The following is a 19969-nucleotide window of genomic DNA, read 5'->3' on the forward strand; positions in this document are numbered from 1 at the left end:
TTTTCTGCTCCTGTATTATTCCGTGAGGGTTTTTTTTCCCTGTGTTTTCTTCCTTCATGGTATTTATCACATTTATATTTTTGTACATAATTTTTTATTGTTTTTTTTCCTCCACCAGAAAAAAAAAATAGGTAGCACCTCTTTTATAGACTACTGCATATCAAATGCCTGCACTGGAGGAACTCAGTAAATTCCTGTTGAATGAGTGAGCTTTTGTAAATTCTTATGAGTTTTTGTCTATATTGTAATAAACGCCTTTTAATATTTTTTTTATTTCTTAGAAAAAATCTTTATAAAGTGTTCTATTAGTCCATTTTAACACTTGTGTGCCTGGATATTTGGGATTTTATTTTTACAACTTCTATTTTGACCACTTTCTTCTTTACTAACCCCTATTCCCTCCAAAAAGAAAGCAGAAAAATAAGGAATTATTGTAAATTATTGAGCAAAAAATCTGGCACTTGATCTTGGATTGCTCTTTTTTTTTCTTATTTAATCTATTCACATGTTCCTACTATCTTGTTTTTATATGGTAAGTCTCTCGATGAGTCTTTTTACGGTTTTAGCCCCCAGCCCAATGCCCCATTCCTGGCAAATCCCCAAGTATTTGTTGATGATGATGCCATTGGACATTTCCCAGTACAGGATAACAAATGAAATCAACCTCCCTCAAGCTTAATGGCTATCCTTGTTGTTATGGCAACTACACCAATGGAAAGTAATCTGTAACGTTTTTCAGAACTTGTGCTCTAAGAGTACAACTGAAAACACCTTCCCCAGAGACTTTCAGTCTAACTTGTAGCCTGAAAAATTGAGTTTCCTTTACACTAGAATTATGTCCTAAAATTGGCTTTCAAATTCATGGCATATCCCCAGAATTGGCTGCACAAAATTAGTTGCTTTCTATTCAATGAAACCTCACTTAGCAGCAGTGAATGGAACAAGACACCCCCTAACTTTCTCATGTCAGCCACGATCATGAAATCAAATTAGAATAGATGGTGGGCATCTTAGGAAACCAGGCTTGGTTAGGAGTTGCTATAGGGCCACTTCTATTATAGTAAGAGCTTCAAAGAGTTTGATACAGTGGATATACACTACGTGGAGGTCCTGCGCACGCTGTACCAACCTGTCTGACGTAATCAAACCTCCTGGTAAATACATGTCACTCTTCCACGAGCATTCTCTTGAGGCCTGCTGGTGGCCAGGCCAGAAGGTCTTAGTTCAGAACTGCCAACTGAAGAGAACAATGTGATGGATGACTCATATATAGACAATCTTAGGCTCATCCTTCCTTCCTTGAGGAAAAAATGTAAACAGGCCCATGTTAGTGGAGTTTAATAAGATTTCCTAAAATTTTCTGTGCCCCAAATCTGGTTGTTGTTATGCATTTTGAAGAATTGCAAAGTAATTGGTAGCACATGGAACGGTACCTGCAGGGGATCACGGCTTGCCTGCCTTATTTGCCTCTGTACAACTTTTGATAAATCTCTGCTTGGTACAGCCAAATGTTTATTTATAACATATGGGCTTCCACTGACTCAGTGTGACCACAAAGTGACTCTGTATCATTGCCAGAAATCAACTACATTAGCATCATGCAAAAAAAAAAAAAAGTGTGTGTATTTGATTTAAAATTCACATAAATTCCAAAATTACTTTCATGTCTACAAACTATGCTAACTCCTATGAAAATACTCCAGATTTATTTCTGATCATGTTGATATTGATTACTTTGTATCCTTACTGTTTGGACATATAACTTGTATTTGGCAACCATCAAGAGTGCATGGTAGGATAACGTTGCATTCTTCCAAATGAACTTCCCTGGAGGTTTTATGATTGGATAAATAAGTACTGCATCAAGTTCCTCTTCTCAGAGCCTAAGTGAGACTCATTGCTGTTGTTGGAGAGTGCATTCTTTCTAGTGGATACCAAAAATTCACTGGAGAAGTAATAAAGGTATCAATATAGTCATTTAAAGATAAGTTCAATTTTGTTAGTTTCATAATTTATATTTCATATTCCTACTTTGGGGGTATTATTGGCTAAATTCCTGAAAATTTTAGAAATAGCATTGAAATTAATCCAAAAATTTGAACAATATTGCCACAATAACCTTTTTCTGTAATTGTAAGCTGTGAGTCACCCAATCAGAAATGATCCTGATTTGAGTGCTGTTTGTCAGAGCTGCTCCACAGCTATCTGTACAATCAGGAGACCAGGAAAGTGACAGCAGATGTCACTATTCAGAAACATCTTCTTCACAATTAATGAGACAATTTTATTATTAAATTTGGACATTATAAAGATAAGGAAATAATTATTTAAAAATATATGACCATTCCTCAACAAGTTAGACATGAAATTACCATATGACCCAGCAATTCTGTCCTGGGATATATATAACCCAAAGAATTGAAAACAAGAGTTTAAACCAAAACATGTACATGAATGTTCATAGCTGTGTGACTCAACAATAACCAAAAGGTGGAAACAACCCAAATGTCCATCAACGAATGAATGGATAAACAAATGTAGTATACCCATACAACGGAATATTATTCATCCACAAAAAAATGAAATACTGATACATGCTACAGCATAAATGAACCTTGAAAACATTATGCTAAGTGAAAGATGCCAGATACAAAGCGCCATTTATTATGATTCCACTTATATAAAATATCCAGAATAGACAAATCTTTAGAGACGAAATGCGGATTTGTGGTTGTCAGGGGCTAGGAGGAGGGGGATGAGGAGTAATTGTTTAATGGGTACAGGATTTCCATTTGAGGTGATGAAAAAGTTCTAGAACTAGACAGTATCGATGAGTGCCCAACATCATGAATGCCTTTAATGTCACTGAATTGTACACTTAAAAATAGCTAAAATGGTAAATTTTATGTTATGTGTATTTTACTACAATAAAAACTTTTGTAAGGCCAGGAGTGGTGGGTCACGCCTATAAACCTAGCACTCTGGGGAGGCCAAGGCAGGCGGATCGCTCAAGGTCAGGAGTTCAAAACCAGCCTGAGCAAGAGTAAGACCCATCTCTATTATAAATAGAAAGAAACTAATTGGCCAGCTAAATATATATATATCGAAAAAGTTAGCCAGGCATGGTGGCGCATGCCTGTAGTCCCAGCTACTCAGGAGGCTGAGGTAGAAGGATTGCTTGATCCCAGGAGTTTGAGGTTGTTGTGAGCTAGGCTGATGCCATAGCACTCTAGCCAGGGCAACAAAGTAAGACTCTGTCTCAAAAAAAAAAAAAAATTTAAATATATGACCACACAATCTGTGACAAACTCCATACTTAATAAGCAGCAGAACTTCCATAAATAAACACTATAAGCATAACTATAGAGTGGTCTGGGTTAACCTTTCTGTGTTAACAATAGCAGCAAGCACTATGTACTAGGCAGTATTTTAAACATCTTATTCTACCCTGTAAGGTAGGTATTATTATCCCCAAATTACAAAAGTGGAAATTGAAATATAGAAAACAAAATTTTCCCAAGATCACATAACTGGTAGATGGTAGACCTGAGGTTTGAACCCAGGCTGTATAGCAGGAAGGTCTATGCCATTATCCCCTAGCTACAGGGTGAGCTGACCTTATTCTGTGATAACAAAGCTAATGTACAGTGGCAGAGGGCTTTCAAGCTCTCAGAACAATGTTGATAACATTTCAGTTCTTAAAGAACAGGCTGTTTTTATTTAAATCTCCAAAGTACAAGCATATTTCTATTTCCTTTATTATTTATTTGCCTAATTACCATTGAATGTACACATACCATGAAAAAACTGCAAGTATGGTTCCCTCTCAGTGCAAATTTACGTGCTATGCAAGGCCATTGTTGTGATCAGAGGTGTCCTGTGGCCCTCTGAAGTTGTCTTCTGTTGGAACAAGAGTTACACCCACTTTCTCAAATATATCTCTCCCTCCATGTCTCCCACTTCTGGGGCTAGACTCAGTAAGCTAAGTTTGGTTGAGTCATAGAACAAGGTCTTTGCCACAAGGTATGCAAGGGATTGAAAGAAGTAAAGAATATCATAAGCACAGGAATGGTGGTAAGAAGTGATGAGTGAAAAGAAACTAACTAGAATAGAATGTCAGCCTCCTCCAAGGATCACCATACGGTCCCAGATCACACTGCCCTAGGAATGTGGTTCACTTGCATGGGACGCACAGAGCCTCTGTATTGCCCAACTTCACAGGGCACCATTTGTACTGTGGCCTGTGAGAATGACACTGTCACCCCCAAATCATGCAGTGGGAAGTCTTTGTGGCTGCCAGCAGTGGCCCTGAAGATGAGGTCCAGAGTCATATTTAACAGGACGAAGGTTGCAAGACAGCAAGAGCTCTTGGATAGATGCAGTTCTTGGCTGCAAATCAATGCCAAGGTCATGTTTCCAGCAAGGTTCACCTGGGTGGACAGAGGGAGATCCACCCACAGGCCAGTGTCCAGATGTGAGGGTACTGGCAGCAGCTGGCAGGATTCAGAGATGGCTTGCATTCCAACAGGGAGAAGAGGTGGTTCTCACCAGTGGAGAGAATGAAAACCCATGGCTTACTGTTCATGTATCTCCACTTCTGTTCATCCCCAACCTGAACTCTTTGCAGCCCATTCACGTTAGTGGTCTCAGAGCTCCTGGTAACCACCAGGTCCACCTCTCTTGGTTCTGCATGTGGCTGAGGAAAAGCCTTCCTTGGGAGATTGTTGTTGATAGGTGACCAGGACGGACATAGGCAAGAGCAGGCTCCACAACCCCTACACCTGGAGCACAAGGGCTTTTCAGGCTCCTCATAAGTGCTCATGGAAATAGTACTTTAGCTACCTCTTGCCTTTTAGCCATCCAAATCCCGGGCAAGAGCCCTCGTCATGTATTCCATTTGCTGCCACTTCTCTCAGTCTAGAGAGGTCCAGTCCAGGACTCATTAATAATGAGGTGTTTTCTTTTAGAGTTTTTTTTCCATACAGAACAATACAAGATACTGTGTGGTTGCTCAGATGGTTGTATGTTCATGAATGTGAAAGGCCCTTTCCTGGGGGTACCAGCCCAACAGTTTTCTGCTAAGAGGTTTCCTTTGAGCAAGAAGCTGTGATTTAGGGCACATGGGTTTTAAATATCTCAACTCTTCTCCAGCAGGCTCTGGGTCATAAATGCCTTTATCTTGATTTCTGATTCCCAGATTCCCATATCACATAGAGAGGGCTCTTGATGAAGCAGAAAAATTGACAATAGAGCCCTTGCTAATGTGGAAACATTGTATTTCATTTTAAAATAAAGTCATTATGATCTAAAGACATGGGAACAATTGAATTGTGAACTTTACTGTGTCTTCAAGTGTTTTGGATCTCAAGATTTTAAAGAAAAGAAGAGCTTTCAGAACTGGTTCTATCGCAATCCTGCCTTATAGGAGGGAGACCACCACTCAGTGTCTCTTACAGCTCTGGGACTCTATGATTTTGAACTGGCCGTTGGCATCAGATTTCCCCACAAGGCAAATTTCTGAGATGTCAAGATTTCTGGGAGCAACAGGACAGTCCTACAGCCACTGTTGAATGGACGCTGTCTTTGTACCCAAAGTTCATGCTACCCCAAGGCCCATTGGGAAATAGCCAACTGAAGCAGGGAGAATTCAACTCTATTTCATGTTAGTTCTTCAATAGATCTTTCTGTCTTTTTCTATAGAACAAAATATATAACCAGCTGTTTCAAATTTACAACTAGAAGGTTGAGTTTCTGAAAGCTGATTAACATTGCTACTCTATTTTATGATGTAACTATTTCTCCAGGTAGTAGTAAGAAAATGAATGTAGAAATAATTAACCAGAAACCATAAAAATGTCAACTCAATTTAATGTTAATTATGATGATTAATATCATCATGGGATTTTAGGTCGTATAAGAATGAAATAAGTTACACATAAATATAACTTGAAAGAAGTAAAAATGAAAGAAACTAAGACTTTCAAAGATATATTGACCTCTGTCATGTGAAACATTCATTTATAAAAAAATAATTTTATGGTTATGACATTTGCTTTTACTATAGATGTTCTAGCTCCCAAGGCTAATCCAACAGAGGCAATTTATTTCTTTTACTTGTTTCTTTGATTTCTTATGCCTCAGTTCAGGTGATACCTACTGGGGAACAGTAATTCCTTAAGTTGGGATTTCATGGGTCAACCACTTGGGCTTCCCTCAGGAGAATTTTGGGCATGTGCCACATAATTCATTCAATTAGATTGTAAAGATCAAAACTGCAACTAAAAGCAAAAGTAAACTATCACCAAATCTCTAAATACAGTGTAAATGAAAGTGATATACAATTTATAATAAGATTTAAATAATTAAAAATACTTGAGTATAAATTTAATCCCTCCCTGACTTAGAATGTTAATTGCCGCTTCATCTAAAGCATATCCCTATGTAGGCTATAGAATACAGTAGGCCTGAAGTGAAACAGTCTGGTTTTATGTTGACTTTCATTTACTATGTTACCTTGTAGAAATTATTTGATGCCTTTGAGTTCCCAGATTCTTCCTCGAAAGGCATGAGTCTTAGAGGGCAATACACACATAAAGATCTTAGAACAGTGTCCAGTACATAGAAACCAACCAGTCAATTAATGTCAACTTTTTTTCACCTTATTCTGCAACAAAAGAATGTCTTCCTCTCGCATATAATTCTTTGAGTACAGTGAAGAATTAAGTATTTCCTCAGAGCTTCCTGGTGGCATTCCTTCCACATATCTGTGCTTCAGATTCAAAATGGCATGAGCATCAAAAGCCTCACATGCACATGGCTTAGAGTCTTGGAACCTTGGAGAATCTTGGAGAGAGCAAATGAGGGTTTAAAGCACTGTTAAAAGATCTTCTTTCTTACTAGATCTTGTACTTTTGTCCTGACCCCAGAGAAATTTATTTCAGTTGTATATTAATAGAATTTTATTTCAGCCTGCACTTCAAAATTTCTGTGTAGTAAGTTCACTTTAAAATAAGTAATTCGGGCCGGGCGCTGTGGCTCACGCCTGTAATCCTAGCTCTTGGGAGGCCGAGGCGGGCGGATTGCTCAAGGTCAGGAGTTCAAAACCAGCCTGAGCAAGAGCGAGACCCCGTCTCTACTATAAATAGAAAGAAATTAATTGGCCAACTGATATATATATAAAAATAATTAGCCGGGCATGGTGGCGCATGCCTGTAGTCCCAGCTACTCGGGAGGCTGAGGCAGGAGGATCGCTTGAGCCCAGGAGTTTGAGGTTGCTGTGAGCTAGGCTGACGCCATGGCACTCACTCTAGCCTGGGCAACAAAGTGAGACTCTGTCTCAAAAAAAAAAATAAAAAAAAAAAAAATAAGTAATTCGGTGAAAATTTCAGGCCACTAAGCAACCTAGATTCCATGGATCATTATGTAGTCCCTTTACTCTAATTAAAACAGCATTACAGCAACATTCAAACACTTCCACATGGCTGAGAGATCATTTTTTCTTATTTTTCCATACACAGTAGTATTAATAGTCATAATAATAGTGTTAATAATGATGATAACAAGCATTATTAAACACTTGCTCTGTGCCAAGCACATGTCTGTCTGAGAGCATCACATGAATTAACTCATTTATGCTCACATTAACTAGAGGGACCAACTCATGCCAGTTTGCTTGGCACTTTCCTAGTGATAGCACTGGAAAACTTAAGTCCCAGCAGCCACCTTACTTCCAGGAAAACCAGGATGGCTGGTAACCCTAAACAACCCTTAGAAACAGGTATTATTATTATTATTATTATTCACAATTGAGCCACAGAGAGGTTATGTAACTTGCACAAAGACACACAACTAGTAAGTAGGAAAGTCTAGCTCCAGAGTCTGTGCTCCTAACCGGCATCTTGGAGGAGAGTTGGACTTTGGATGAGGGGTGCAGGAAGTTGGCCCTAAAGTGGATTCTGAGAGGAAAAGCTCTTCAGTCCGTCTCTCAGAGCAGAAACTTTGGTTGTGAGAGCATTCAAGGTTCTCCATCACCTGATCTGAAGTAGGTTGATGGGCAAGTCTCACTTTGTTCTTTAATAGCAACAGACACAATTTTTAAAGAGTCTTCACATAAAAAATTTGCATGCATATATGCACCAAAGGATACTACATACCACTGTGTGTGATTAGATTTCAGCCTTCACATGCAAAATGTCCAATGTCCTCCTTCAGCAAACCTCTACCCCCTGCTACAGGACTCTTACAAGTGTGTCCAAAATTCCCTGATTTTCTTTTTATTAGGACAAGATTTCTTTCTCTTCTTGAGTGTTTTTGTTCACTGCACAGTAGTTTTATTCTCCATAATTACTTTTTCACTTATTGTAAGATTACAAAATTTATTTTGCATTACAACTTAGATTTGCAGAGAAAATGTACCATTATTTTTTCTAGAGTTGAGCATGAGTGACCAAGTACTGGTTAGTGAGGGGGGAAATTAACTAAGAGTCTGTGTTTAAAGATAATCCCATCTGATCATTTGAATAGTTCTTTTAGGAGACAATCTCTCGTTTGGATGAAAATGTTCTTTCTCTCACCCCTCCTAAGTTTATCTTGCTAAGGTGGCATCTGACGGCATGTGTTATTAAAGCAATCACTTGCAAAAGAGCTTTATTTCACCCTCTGTATTATTCAGAACAAAAGCATCTGTCATGCCTATTTAACAACTGGCTAGAATTTCTGCCATGAGGGGGAAATGAGTGTAGTACTTTTGCTCTGGGTGGGGACACATGTGCATGTGATATGGCCAGTGGCCAGCCAGCTGCTGCAAAAGGACCATGTATTTCTCAACTAATAATGTTGTAAGTAGTCCAGACAAAGTCCTCTTTCCCATTATCTTCCTACCCTAGATTTTCATCATATGAGAAATTTGATAGTTTTTCCTTAAGTACAGATCAGTTCAGCTACACACATTTCTGAGCACTTCTACAGAACTGAGCCCTCAAAATACCAAGATATCTACTCCTGAAAAAGTATTTGATATCAGTTCAAATAGTCATTTCAGAAATTCATCTTTGCTTTTGAGAATCTAATTTTGTTTTTTTTTTGTTTTTTTTTTGTTTGTTTTGTTTTTTTTTTTTTGAGACAGAGTCTCGCTTTGTTGCCTAGGCTAGAGTGAGTGCCGTGGCGTTAGCCTAGCTCACAGCAACCTCAAACTCCTGGGCTCAAGCAATCCTTCTGCCTCAGCCTCCCATGTAGCTGGGACTACAGGCATGCGCCACCATGCCTGGCTCATTTTCCTATATATATTAGTTGGCCAATTAATTTCTTTCTATTTACAGTAGAGACGGGGTCTGGCTCTTGCTCAGGCTGGTTTCGAACTCCTGACCTCGAGCAATCCACCCGCCTCAGCCTCCCAGAGAGCTAGGATTACAGGCTTGAGCCACCGCGCCCGGCCTTCTAATTTTGTTTTATCTTAAAATATATTTTCTTCTATTTCCTATATCAAAGTTATGAAATAACTGTTATTCTGTTCAAAACTTCTAAACTTTAATTATGGGGGTGAAGAAGAGTACAGTTTTAGTCAAATATAATAATATATTTTGCAAATCATTTGGTATTGTTTGAGCTGTATGCAATAGCAAGAACCTGTAGTCCCTGCTACACCAGCATGAGGATTGCCAGAGGCCAGGAGTTTGAGGCCATAGTGTGTTATGATGGCACTTGTGAACAGCCACTGCACTCCAGCCTGGGCAACAGAGTGAGACCCTGTCTCTAAAAGAATAATAATAAATTAAATGGCAGTATTATTTATTCCTTGTGTCAATATTTTGAATTCCATGTCTTTGAAATACATTAAAGGAGAATTAAACGGGAGATTAAAGAAATGGCTTCAGAAGTTTCTGTCTGGCAAGTGTCAAGTAGGAGGAAGGCTACTCTAACAGATCCTGTTGTCATCCCTCCTGCCCTGAGTTCCAAGAGCAAGCCCCGGTAGCTATGGTCATCACAGACACATTTCTTCATAGGCCTCTCTTTGAATCATTGAATTTTGGAGGTGAAAATTTTATTCTAATATGACAGTTCCTGAAAAAGATTAAGCATAGAATTACCATATGCTCCAATAATGTCACTTTTTAATATATATCACAAAGAATTTAAATCAGAACCTCAAATAAATATTTTATATTTATGTTCATAGCAGCATTATTCACAGTAGCCAAAAAGTATTAACAACCCAAATTTCCATCAACAGATGAATGAATACGCAAAAAATGATATATACATACAATGGAAAATTATTCAGCCTTAACAAGAAATGAAATTCTGATACATGCTACCACATGGATGAGTCTTGAAGATACTATGCTAAGTGAAATAAGCCAGAACAACAAAAAACTATTGTATAATCCCACTTATATGAGGTATCTAAAGTAGTCAAATTCAGAGAGACAGAAAGCAGAATGGTGGTTGCCAGGGCTGGTGGGGAGAGGGGATTGTGGAGTTTAATGGGCATAGGATTTCAGTTAGGTAGGATGAAACAGTTCTGGAGATGGATGGTGGTGATGGTTCACAACAATGTGAATATACTTAACACCACTGAACTGTACATCTAAAAATGGTTAAAGACTGGGCATGGCTCATGCCTGTAATCCTAGCACTCTGGGAGGCCGAGGCGGGCGGATTGTTTGAGCTCAGGAGTTTAAGACCAGCCCGAGCAAGAGTGAGACACCGTCTCTACTAAAAAAAAGGGAAAGAAATTAGGAGACAACTAAATATATAGAGAAAAAATTAGGCATGGTGGCACATGCCTGTAGTCCCGGCTACTCGGGAGGCTGAGGCAGAAGGATTGCTTGAGCCCTGGAGTCTGAGGTTGCTATGAGCTAGGCTGACCCCACAGCACTCTAGCTGGGGCAACAGAGTGAGGCTCTGGCTCAAAAAATAAATAAACAAACAAATAAATAAAAATGATTAAAATGGTAAGTTTTATGTTGAGATAATTTACCATAATAAAAAATATCCTTACCCTCATGGAGCTTATAATTTAGGAGAGAAAGATAATAAGCAAATAAAATGTAAATTTTTGAAAAGTAGATCAGCCCTTTTTTTCATTCTAGATCAGCTTTTGGTTTGCCTCCATTTTACAAATAAAAAGCCAAAAGACAGAAAAGAAAGGTAACACAGACTAACCACTAAAATTCTGCTTGTCTGACTCCTTGGCCAATAATCTTTCCATTTAATCATATTTCCTTTTTGAGGTACTTCTATTACCTTTATTTTATCTGAGCCATTCAATCATGTACAGAAAGAGAATAGGCTCTGGCACCTGGGTTCAAACTACAGCTCAACTGCTTCCTAGAAGTTTGATCTTGAGATTTCCTCTGCAGTAAAAAGGAGATAAAAAAAGCCTACTTCGGAAGGTTAAATGTAATGTGTTACACTTAACATCTAGGTACAAAGTAAGGAGTCAGTGAAAATTAGCTCCCTTCCTAAATTCCTCAAAATGCCTTCTTGGAATTTGTTGTTTTATTTATAAGCTACATTCGATGTGTGAATACTTTCAGTCTAGCAATTTCAGCCAACCTATTCCTGTGTTTAAGTTTTTATAAATCATTCTAGAAATATAGTTTAGATATGAAGAAGATTGGCTCATTGTTGAACACTCCAGGAAACAAGCCAGATACATTTATTTGACTCTTATTTAGCTGGGAGGGAACTTTCAAAGGATAAGTTTGGTAAAGAATTCAAAACAAGAGCTAGCTTATCCTTCTTTCCAAAAAATAAAGCCAACTCTTTGATATTTCTACTAGCTATTTTGAAAAATCAAAGCCATATTCCCTTTTTAATCTTAAAAGGCACTTATCTCTAAACAAAAACTATATAATGGCATAGACTATATATAAGTGGCTACCCTGGGAGATGGGTTATAAGAGTACAGTGTCCCAAGAAGAATGGTGTGTTTCTCAGATGTGGCAGAGTGAATGCAGGGCAGGAATAAAGGTGGCTCAACAGCATTGTGGAAGAAAAGTGGCAAAAGAAACAAAGAATTCCAAAATGATTCTTAAACATTTTGACTCAAAAAGATGACCAAATGTTCTTGAATTTTTGTATCATGTCTTTAAATTTATCCACCTATGTAATGTCTATATTTGGGGGTTTTTGACCATATAATACATTATATTGTACTATTAATATTATCAATGCTTAAATTGACTGCAGTCTTTATAGAGACCAAACCAAATCTTTTGACTTTTTAGAAAAGGAAGCCCCATTCTATCAAAAGTAAAGCAACAACTATCAGATTTGGTAGAATATGGAAAGCATTCTATATTTAAGAAAGCACGACCTCCTCTCTCTTCAACATTGAGTCTAGAAAAATAAATAACCCTTTGGGTACCAATTATATAAGTGAAAAAATTTTTAATGATCCACATACACTAAACATACTACTTGAAATTACCTTGAACATTCATGCCTTATGTGATTTCTTTTTCAGGATCCCCTACACTTAAAATGTTCATCCCGCTCACACTTTTTCTAAGTTCAAAATCTTGGTCATTTTTCAAGGCCCACCTCAAATATTTCCTCTTCCCTGAGGCTCCCTTCTTTGTCAGTCAGAATGCATCACTCATTTCTCTGAGTAATCATAGTTGGGTGTCCCTCCATTATCTCATAAACATAAAACAACTTATAACCATTGCGTATAGCTGTATCTCCCATTTGGCTATTAGCTTCTTAAGAGTAGGGTCCACATCACATCCCCTATTCCTCTCAGCACAGTGTCTGATGTTCATTCATTCATTCATTCATTCATCCAACAGCCCTTAATTGAATACCTACCATTCGATACCATGGAACGAACAAGAGGGAAAAAAATCATAGAGACTAATCTATATGTTAGACAACTAACTCTTAATGTTGTAGGGAAAATTTTCCAAGTCAAGAAAGATCCTAAAAAAACGAGAAGAAAAATGTTGACCAGGTTTACTGAAAGCATTAAGAGAAGTCTTATATCACAGAATGTATTTATTTTTATAGCCAGTGTATATACTTCTGAGTTTAAGATCTTTCTCTTTTACTACTCTGTCCATTTTATGTGATCTGAGACCCTGTAGTTTTTGTACAAAAATCTAGTAGACTCAGGGTGAATAGAATAAATCTAATCAACATTTATTTTCAAAATGAAAACATGACTGAGCAGTAAAAATTTAGAGCAAAGAAAATGACAAAAACTATTTTTTAATGGCAGAAGCCTGAAGTCCAACTTGCAACTGTCAAGCTAACTGCACGGATTCTTAGAAAAGAATTTGTTTCCTTTTGAAACTTTCTATTACAACAAAGCATATTGCTGTCTCAATGTGTAAATTATACCTACATTTATTTCAAATACTATTTTTGTGTGTTTTCTCTTATGAAATACTTGGTTTCCTATTTCTTTGGCATAGATTAATTTAAATTCAATTTTTCAGAGCATGAGTGCCAATTTTTTTTTTAAATTACCATTGTCAAACATTTCTGATGGGGCAATTTTAGGTTAATATTGTGCTCCATTCTATTTTCGTAGGTCTTTCTCAGTGCCAGGCCTTTTGGTCTATCCAATGAAATATCAAGCACTCTACATCTCATGATCCTTTCGCCCACAGAATACAGAAATGATTTCTGATTTTATGCAAAGACATTGTATGTTCAACCTAAAATTGTTTAAATTCCCAAAAACAATTACTTTCACAAAAATTTTTCCTCTTCTATGCCAGTATTTCAGAATCACAGAATGCTATTAATTATTAAGATTTCTGTATATATCTCTAACTTGCCTTATGGTTTTATTGTTTTGTTTCTAAGGTCTCCCTTTTTAATCTGTCATTGGCCACTCTCCCTTAGCTTTTCTAAACTTTTCCTAAAAAGCCTGTTACTTCCCTCACACCTGATCTCTGATGGAATACTTCCTCCCCCATGCTCTAGAGAATGTAATTCTTAGGTGGTAACTGATTCTGTCACCCTCACTAGGGTCTCCATCAACTTTTAATAAGCTCTCTTCCATTTTCATTTTTTAAAATATGGCATACTGAATCTATTAATTTTTAAAACTTTTCATTGAAAAAGTTAGGTTAATTCTCAAACAGTAAATACCCCATGAGCTATCAATACGACTATACAGTCATATCCCCAGTATTGTAGAGCCTAAACCATCCCAAAACTGTATCAGCCCTGCTGAGTTCAAATCCTGGCTCTACCACAGGTTGAGCAACCTAGAGCAATTTTTTCCGGACCCCCGAGCATCATTCATCTATCTAGACATGATTTATCTATTGTGTGCCAAGGTTATAGTGGAGAACAAGGCAGTGAATGTGATTCACTAGGCTGACTTTCTAATGAGCTAAGTTTACTCATCTTTAAAATAGAAATAACACCCATCTTGTAGGGTTGTAAAAATTAAATGAAATCAAACACATAACGCATGTGGAAATCCATCAATGATAAGTATTCTTATCCAGTACTTAACATGGTGTGTATCACATAGAATCTCAACCCATATTTGGTTCATTCATTCATTATTGACTATCCTTACATATGGCTCCTCACCACCTCTGCTCTATACTGCTCATCTACCATTTTCTTGTCCCTAAAGGATAATCTCATTCTGTCTCCCTGCTTGAAGCTCTTCAGGATGAGATGACCTTTTCAAACCAGACCAGGCCAGTTCACAGGAAGCTACGGCTCAGCCAGAATTATTCTGGAAGCTGTCTCTGTGTTCCCTGCACAGATTTCCTCCATCCATTTGTTTATTCTTCCCAGGTTATCACTTTAAGGTGTCCAATCAGATCAAAATAATCATCTCTCTTTTTATTGGTGAGAAGTTTTTTCTTCCATAGGATTTTTCACACACTTCTAATTAGAACGAGATAAAGATGGATAGCATACAACCTGTTTAAACCATCTTCATTTAAATCTGCATGCCATGAAACAGATGCCCTCCCAAATGCATAGTTGTTTGGCGTTACTAGCTCACAGCGTGAAAATTGAAGAATATTTTCCAAAAGTGTTTGTGTGTTGAAGGATAAAATGTAACTCTGGGAAGAACCCAATGTTTAATGCTATGTGTATTTGTTTCTAGATACTGTTAGGAGTTGTGTAGCAAAGCTGTTCTTCACCTGCTCCCTGAAGGGTCATTACTGCCTATACAGTAAGTCCAGTTTTATTCTCATCAGCCAAGAACCTCAGCCATGGATCCAGATCATGTTTCTATTTCAGCAGGTGTGTATAATATGTGCCCATCAGACTCCTTAATGAGCTGATGGGGTATGAGTCTATAATCATTTTTATTGGATTATTCTTTGGCCAGAGCTGTTATATAGATAATGACAATATATATACATTTCATTAATAATTTTTAACATGAATTTTCTATATTTTAAGATAGCTTCCCTATAAAAGACTCTGGATTATTAACTAACAGACCAAACATATTAATATCTTGAATATCAAAAGAAAAATGAACGGGAAAATACTTTCGGTTCAACAACAGCTTATCTGGGAGAATAGCTTTCCTTACGTAGAGCTAGCCTTTGTTTCCAGTCTTCCAATCTCCAGTTGATGTTAGTGTCAATGTATTCTTTTTGACATTGTTAAGATACTAAAATGCCACTTTTTTCTATAGGACATATGTATATAAGTGATACTACATAAAGAGCAACGTATAACTTACCAAGGAAGAATTTGATGTGAACATGTTAGCATCAAAAGAGATTCTTATTTGGAAGTAGTTATCCTGCATGTATTAAACTTTGACATAAAATTTGATGTAAATTATATTTACATTTTGAATGCAAATTATGTTAGTAATGGAAGGAATCTTAGATATCATTTTTACAGATAATAAGGGCAGAGCTCAAGTCATCAGAAGATCATCCAGTGATCTTTTCATTATTGCACCTGTGCTGAAAAATAAAATGGGAGGATGCAGCTAGAAGCAGAGACAGTGAAGGCAGAAAAAGACAAAATGCAAATGTTATCATATGGTTGAAAATTAAGCCAAGTGATAAGAGAGTGTATTTACTTGTGTTAATAAAATATTTCTGTAATGGCTCCTACAAAAATCACCAACCTGACAGTTATATTTCTTTATAAAGTCAAATCAGGCTTATTGAGAAAAAATGATTTTTAATTCTGAATACGTCATAACCATAAAGTAGAACTGCAGTAATTAAGAAAAGAGACAGATTAGGAATACCTTAGAAATACCATTTTTTTCATAGTAAGTTTTCTTAAGAACCCTCAATAATGTCTCATAGAGAACAATTCACATTTTGATGTGAACCAATTGTACATGAATATGTTGTAAAAAACAGCATTGATTTTTCTTCCTTTTCTTGAAAAAATGACCTTATTTTCTTTCTATTTACTTATATTTTCACATAGTTTTCATCAGTGATTTCGTATTTGGTTTCATCTTCGGCTTTGTTCTTAACAGCTGTCAGTTTTTTAAAACAAACCAAGAAAATTTGATTTTTTTTTTGTCCCCTCAGTCTTATTTTATTGACTTAGTCTAATTTTTTTATCTTTCTTTATAAGCAAAATCATCAAAAAGTATCTATTTATGTTTTGTTTCTTCTGTGTTCATTTTCCTATAATGGTTTCTTTCTTTTTCCATGCCTTTGATATTGTGTGATCTTATGGGTCAATCCTGGCTTTGGGGTGAATAAAAGTTAAAGTTTGACCTGATAATTACAAACTCAGCACTAGTCCTGCGTACTGGGCCAGACCTTTTCTCTCTTCTGTTAACTTCACACATTCATGAAGTTCTCAAATTCACAGATTTCAGTCTAAATGTTCCTGTTTAGATTGATGATTCATTAAATCAAGGCCTGTTCTTAAAATGGAAAATTGTGTGCTGCATAAGTTTCTGATAATAATCAAGAAATTCCTAGATTCACATTATGGGTTGCATAATCAATCTATCTGTTACTGGCTTTTATAGGTTTTAAATCCGTGGCCTACTTATTTAGGGTTTAAGATCCTTTACCTTTTCCCTCCCAGTACTAGAAACAGCTCCTTTTGCTAGAAATAATGAGATTTTGTGGGAAAATGTTTATTAATCCTCATTCACTAAATAGACGTTTTGTACACAGACCACTTAGAGAGTATTATAAGTCAGTGCTTCTAATCTACCATCTTGGCCCCCTTATATGACTTTATAAGCCAGTCTCATTATAATATATTTACATAAAAGTTTTTATATATATAAATACTATTATGTGCATATAAATGGTATTTTATACCCTTTATAGATGTCCTATAGGTCTTTATAAAATGATTCCTTTGAATTGAAAGGCTTCTTACATTTACAAATCTAACATCACAGCATATAAATGATTTTTGGATACATCATTGATTAGTAAATGTACCAAAACGAGTTTAAATCTTTGTTTGAAAAATTGATTTTGATTGGTATGAGTAAAATATATGTAAATGTGATTTTCTTTCCATTAACATTCTTATTGCTCAACACAGAGAAATTATCTTAAAGCTTTAAAAATATTCACCCATAATATTTTAGGATTAGCAGTGTTTTTGTGTTCCCCACACACCCACTAACACTGTTCATACTTGAGTAATTGTATATGTATTCTTAGTTATTTAATTTATATTCTTCATGATCTACTCTATGTAAATAAACTGAATTTTTGTACTCTAGTTTTAATTTTATTCCCTAATTCCCAGATCTTTGATAAAATAAATATGAATATTTATATTAACCACATTCCAATTAAGTAACATTCTTGGGAAATCATTGAGATAAACACTATATCACAAAGGTTAGACATATTTATACTGATCACTATCGACTGCTTTGAAAATCTTATTAAATAATTTAAATTTTCTGTCAAAAAATGAAAAGCCTGAAACATATCATATGTTTAATCTTTAAGATATATCTTTTCCTTGTATCATTTAAATTTAAATCATGTTAAAGTTCATACCAAGCCTAAATAATGCCACAAAATGAAACAATATCGTTGTTGGGGACCACCATGGCAGACTAGAAGCAGCCTACACATGCCACTATCATGGAGAGGATCAAAAGTGGCAAGGAGATATTCACCTTCAGATGGATCACCTAAGAGAGAGCATTGGGAATCAACAGAGAAGTGATGGGAGTCTCCCTAAGTGATGGAAAGATAAGTGGAGCAACCCACCTGGTAGGATCAGAGGTACATGAGGAAGGTGCCTAGACATGGGGAAGGAATAGAGGAGAGAACCCCAGGGCTCCACACTGCCCTTGAGGACACTGTAATCAGAGCTGCATAAGGGCTCCTCCACCACAGCAGGATGCTGGACTGACACAGGGAGCTGACTAGAGACTATGCAGGGGGCATTGCTCTGAAGAGAAGATACAGCAAGGTCCTGCTGGCTTACAAACCCACAGTGCTATGGTAGGCACCATTTTGAGGTCTGATTCCCAGAATGTTGTGTCTTCCTGGGGTTAGATCCATTGCTACTGCCTCCCTATCACCCCTGCCAAGGTGGGAAGGGAGCAGAGAAGCCAGGCACTCTTGTGGGCAAGTGCTGTGCACTCTCTCTCCTGCCAGGGAACCCAGGCAGCCCTGCCAAGCCATAGCTGCTGCAGGACTCAGAGAGAGCACCCTGAGTGCCTGCCACTGCCATCTGAGTGGTGCAGCTGCTGCCACTATTGCATGTTAACACTGCCACTGATGGGCCTGGGTGGGGCACGCACTCAGGCCACATGTGCCAACCACCAGTGATTACCACAGGGGAACAGGGAGAAGCAGGAGAGCAGCAGTGTTAAAAGCTCACAGTGTATCTGCGCCTCTCCTATTTGATCGATCTTCCTGAGTAGGACTCAAGCATGCCATCTGGGGACATCTACCTCTCTTCACTGAGCAACAGAGTTCCCAACAGTTGAGAAATGGTGTACAGCAGAGCTATCTGTCTTGAGCTGAGGGAAAAGGTTTCAGATGAGAAAGAACCAGCATAAGAACTGTGGCAACATAAAAAAGCAGGCTGTTTTGACACTCCCAAAAGATCACAATAGTTCTCCAGCAATGGACTCCAACCAAAAGGAAATGTTGAAATGTCAGCAATGGAAGTCAAAATGTGAATGGCAATCAAGATCAATGGGACTGATGAGAATGTGGGAAACCAACACAAAGAAACAAAATAATTTAGGACATGAGTGGAAAATTCACTAAGGAGATAGATAATATAAGATAAAATATAACAGAAAGTCTAGAAAAGAAAGAGTCATTTAGGGAATTTCAAAATATAGTAGAAAGTTTAAACAACAGACTAATCAAGCAGAAGAAAGAATTTCAGAGCTTGAAGACAAGGCTTTTGAATTAACCCAGTCAGTCAAAAATGTAGAAAAAATTCAGGAAGAATGAGCAATCTCTCCAAGAAATATAGGACTATGTAAAGAAAATGAATATAAGGATCATAGGTAATCCTGAGAGAGAAGGGGAAAAGCAAAAAGCATGGAAAAGCTATTTGAAGGAATAATTGAGGAAAACTTCCATGGCACTGCTAAAGATTTAGATATCCAGAAACAAGAAGGTCATTGTACCACCTGGAAGATTCATGGCAAATAGGACATGACCAAGGCACATAGTCATCAGTCTGGCCAAAGTCAAAGTGAAGGAGAAAATTCTACAAGATGCAAGATGAAAACATCAAGTAATATACAAAAGAAAATCTATCAGACTAATGGCAGACTTCTCAGCAGAAACCTAATAAGCCAGAAGGGATCAGGGTCCCATTTTTAGTCTTTGTAAACAGAATAACTGACAGCCAAGAATTTTGTATCTTGCAAAACTAAGTTTCATAAATGAAGGAGAAATAAAGTCTTTTCCAAATAAGCAAACACGAAGGGCATTTGTCACAACTAGACCTGCCCTACCAGAGATGCTTAAAAGTGCTCTATTCATGGAACAGAATAATCAATATCCACCAGTATAAAAACACTTGAAAGTTAAAGCTC

At 37.1% G+C, this 19969-nt stretch overlaps 1 protein-coding gene across 2 annotated transcripts in view; it reads left to right on the forward strand.

Annotated features, from left to right (window-relative positions):
* Positions 1-19969, forward strand: part of VEPH1 (ventricular zone expressed PH domain containing 1) — a 216420-nt gene that overhangs the window by 137498 nt on the left and 58953 nt on the right. For both annotated transcript variants that reach the window (XM_012739772.2, XM_012739770.3), the window contains exon 10: positions 15089-15228. In XM_012739772.2, the coding sequence (XP_012595226.1) occupies positions 15089-15228 (140 nt within the window). The remainder of the gene's footprint in view (positions 1-15088; positions 15229-19969) is intronic.

Source organism: Microcebus murinus, chromosome 1 (assembly GCF_040939455.1).
Source record: "Microcebus murinus isolate Inina chromosome 1, M.murinus_Inina_mat1.0, whole genome shotgun sequence".
NCBI classification, from domain to species: Eukaryota; Metazoa; Chordata; class Mammalia; order Primates; family Cheirogaleidae; genus Microcebus; species Microcebus murinus.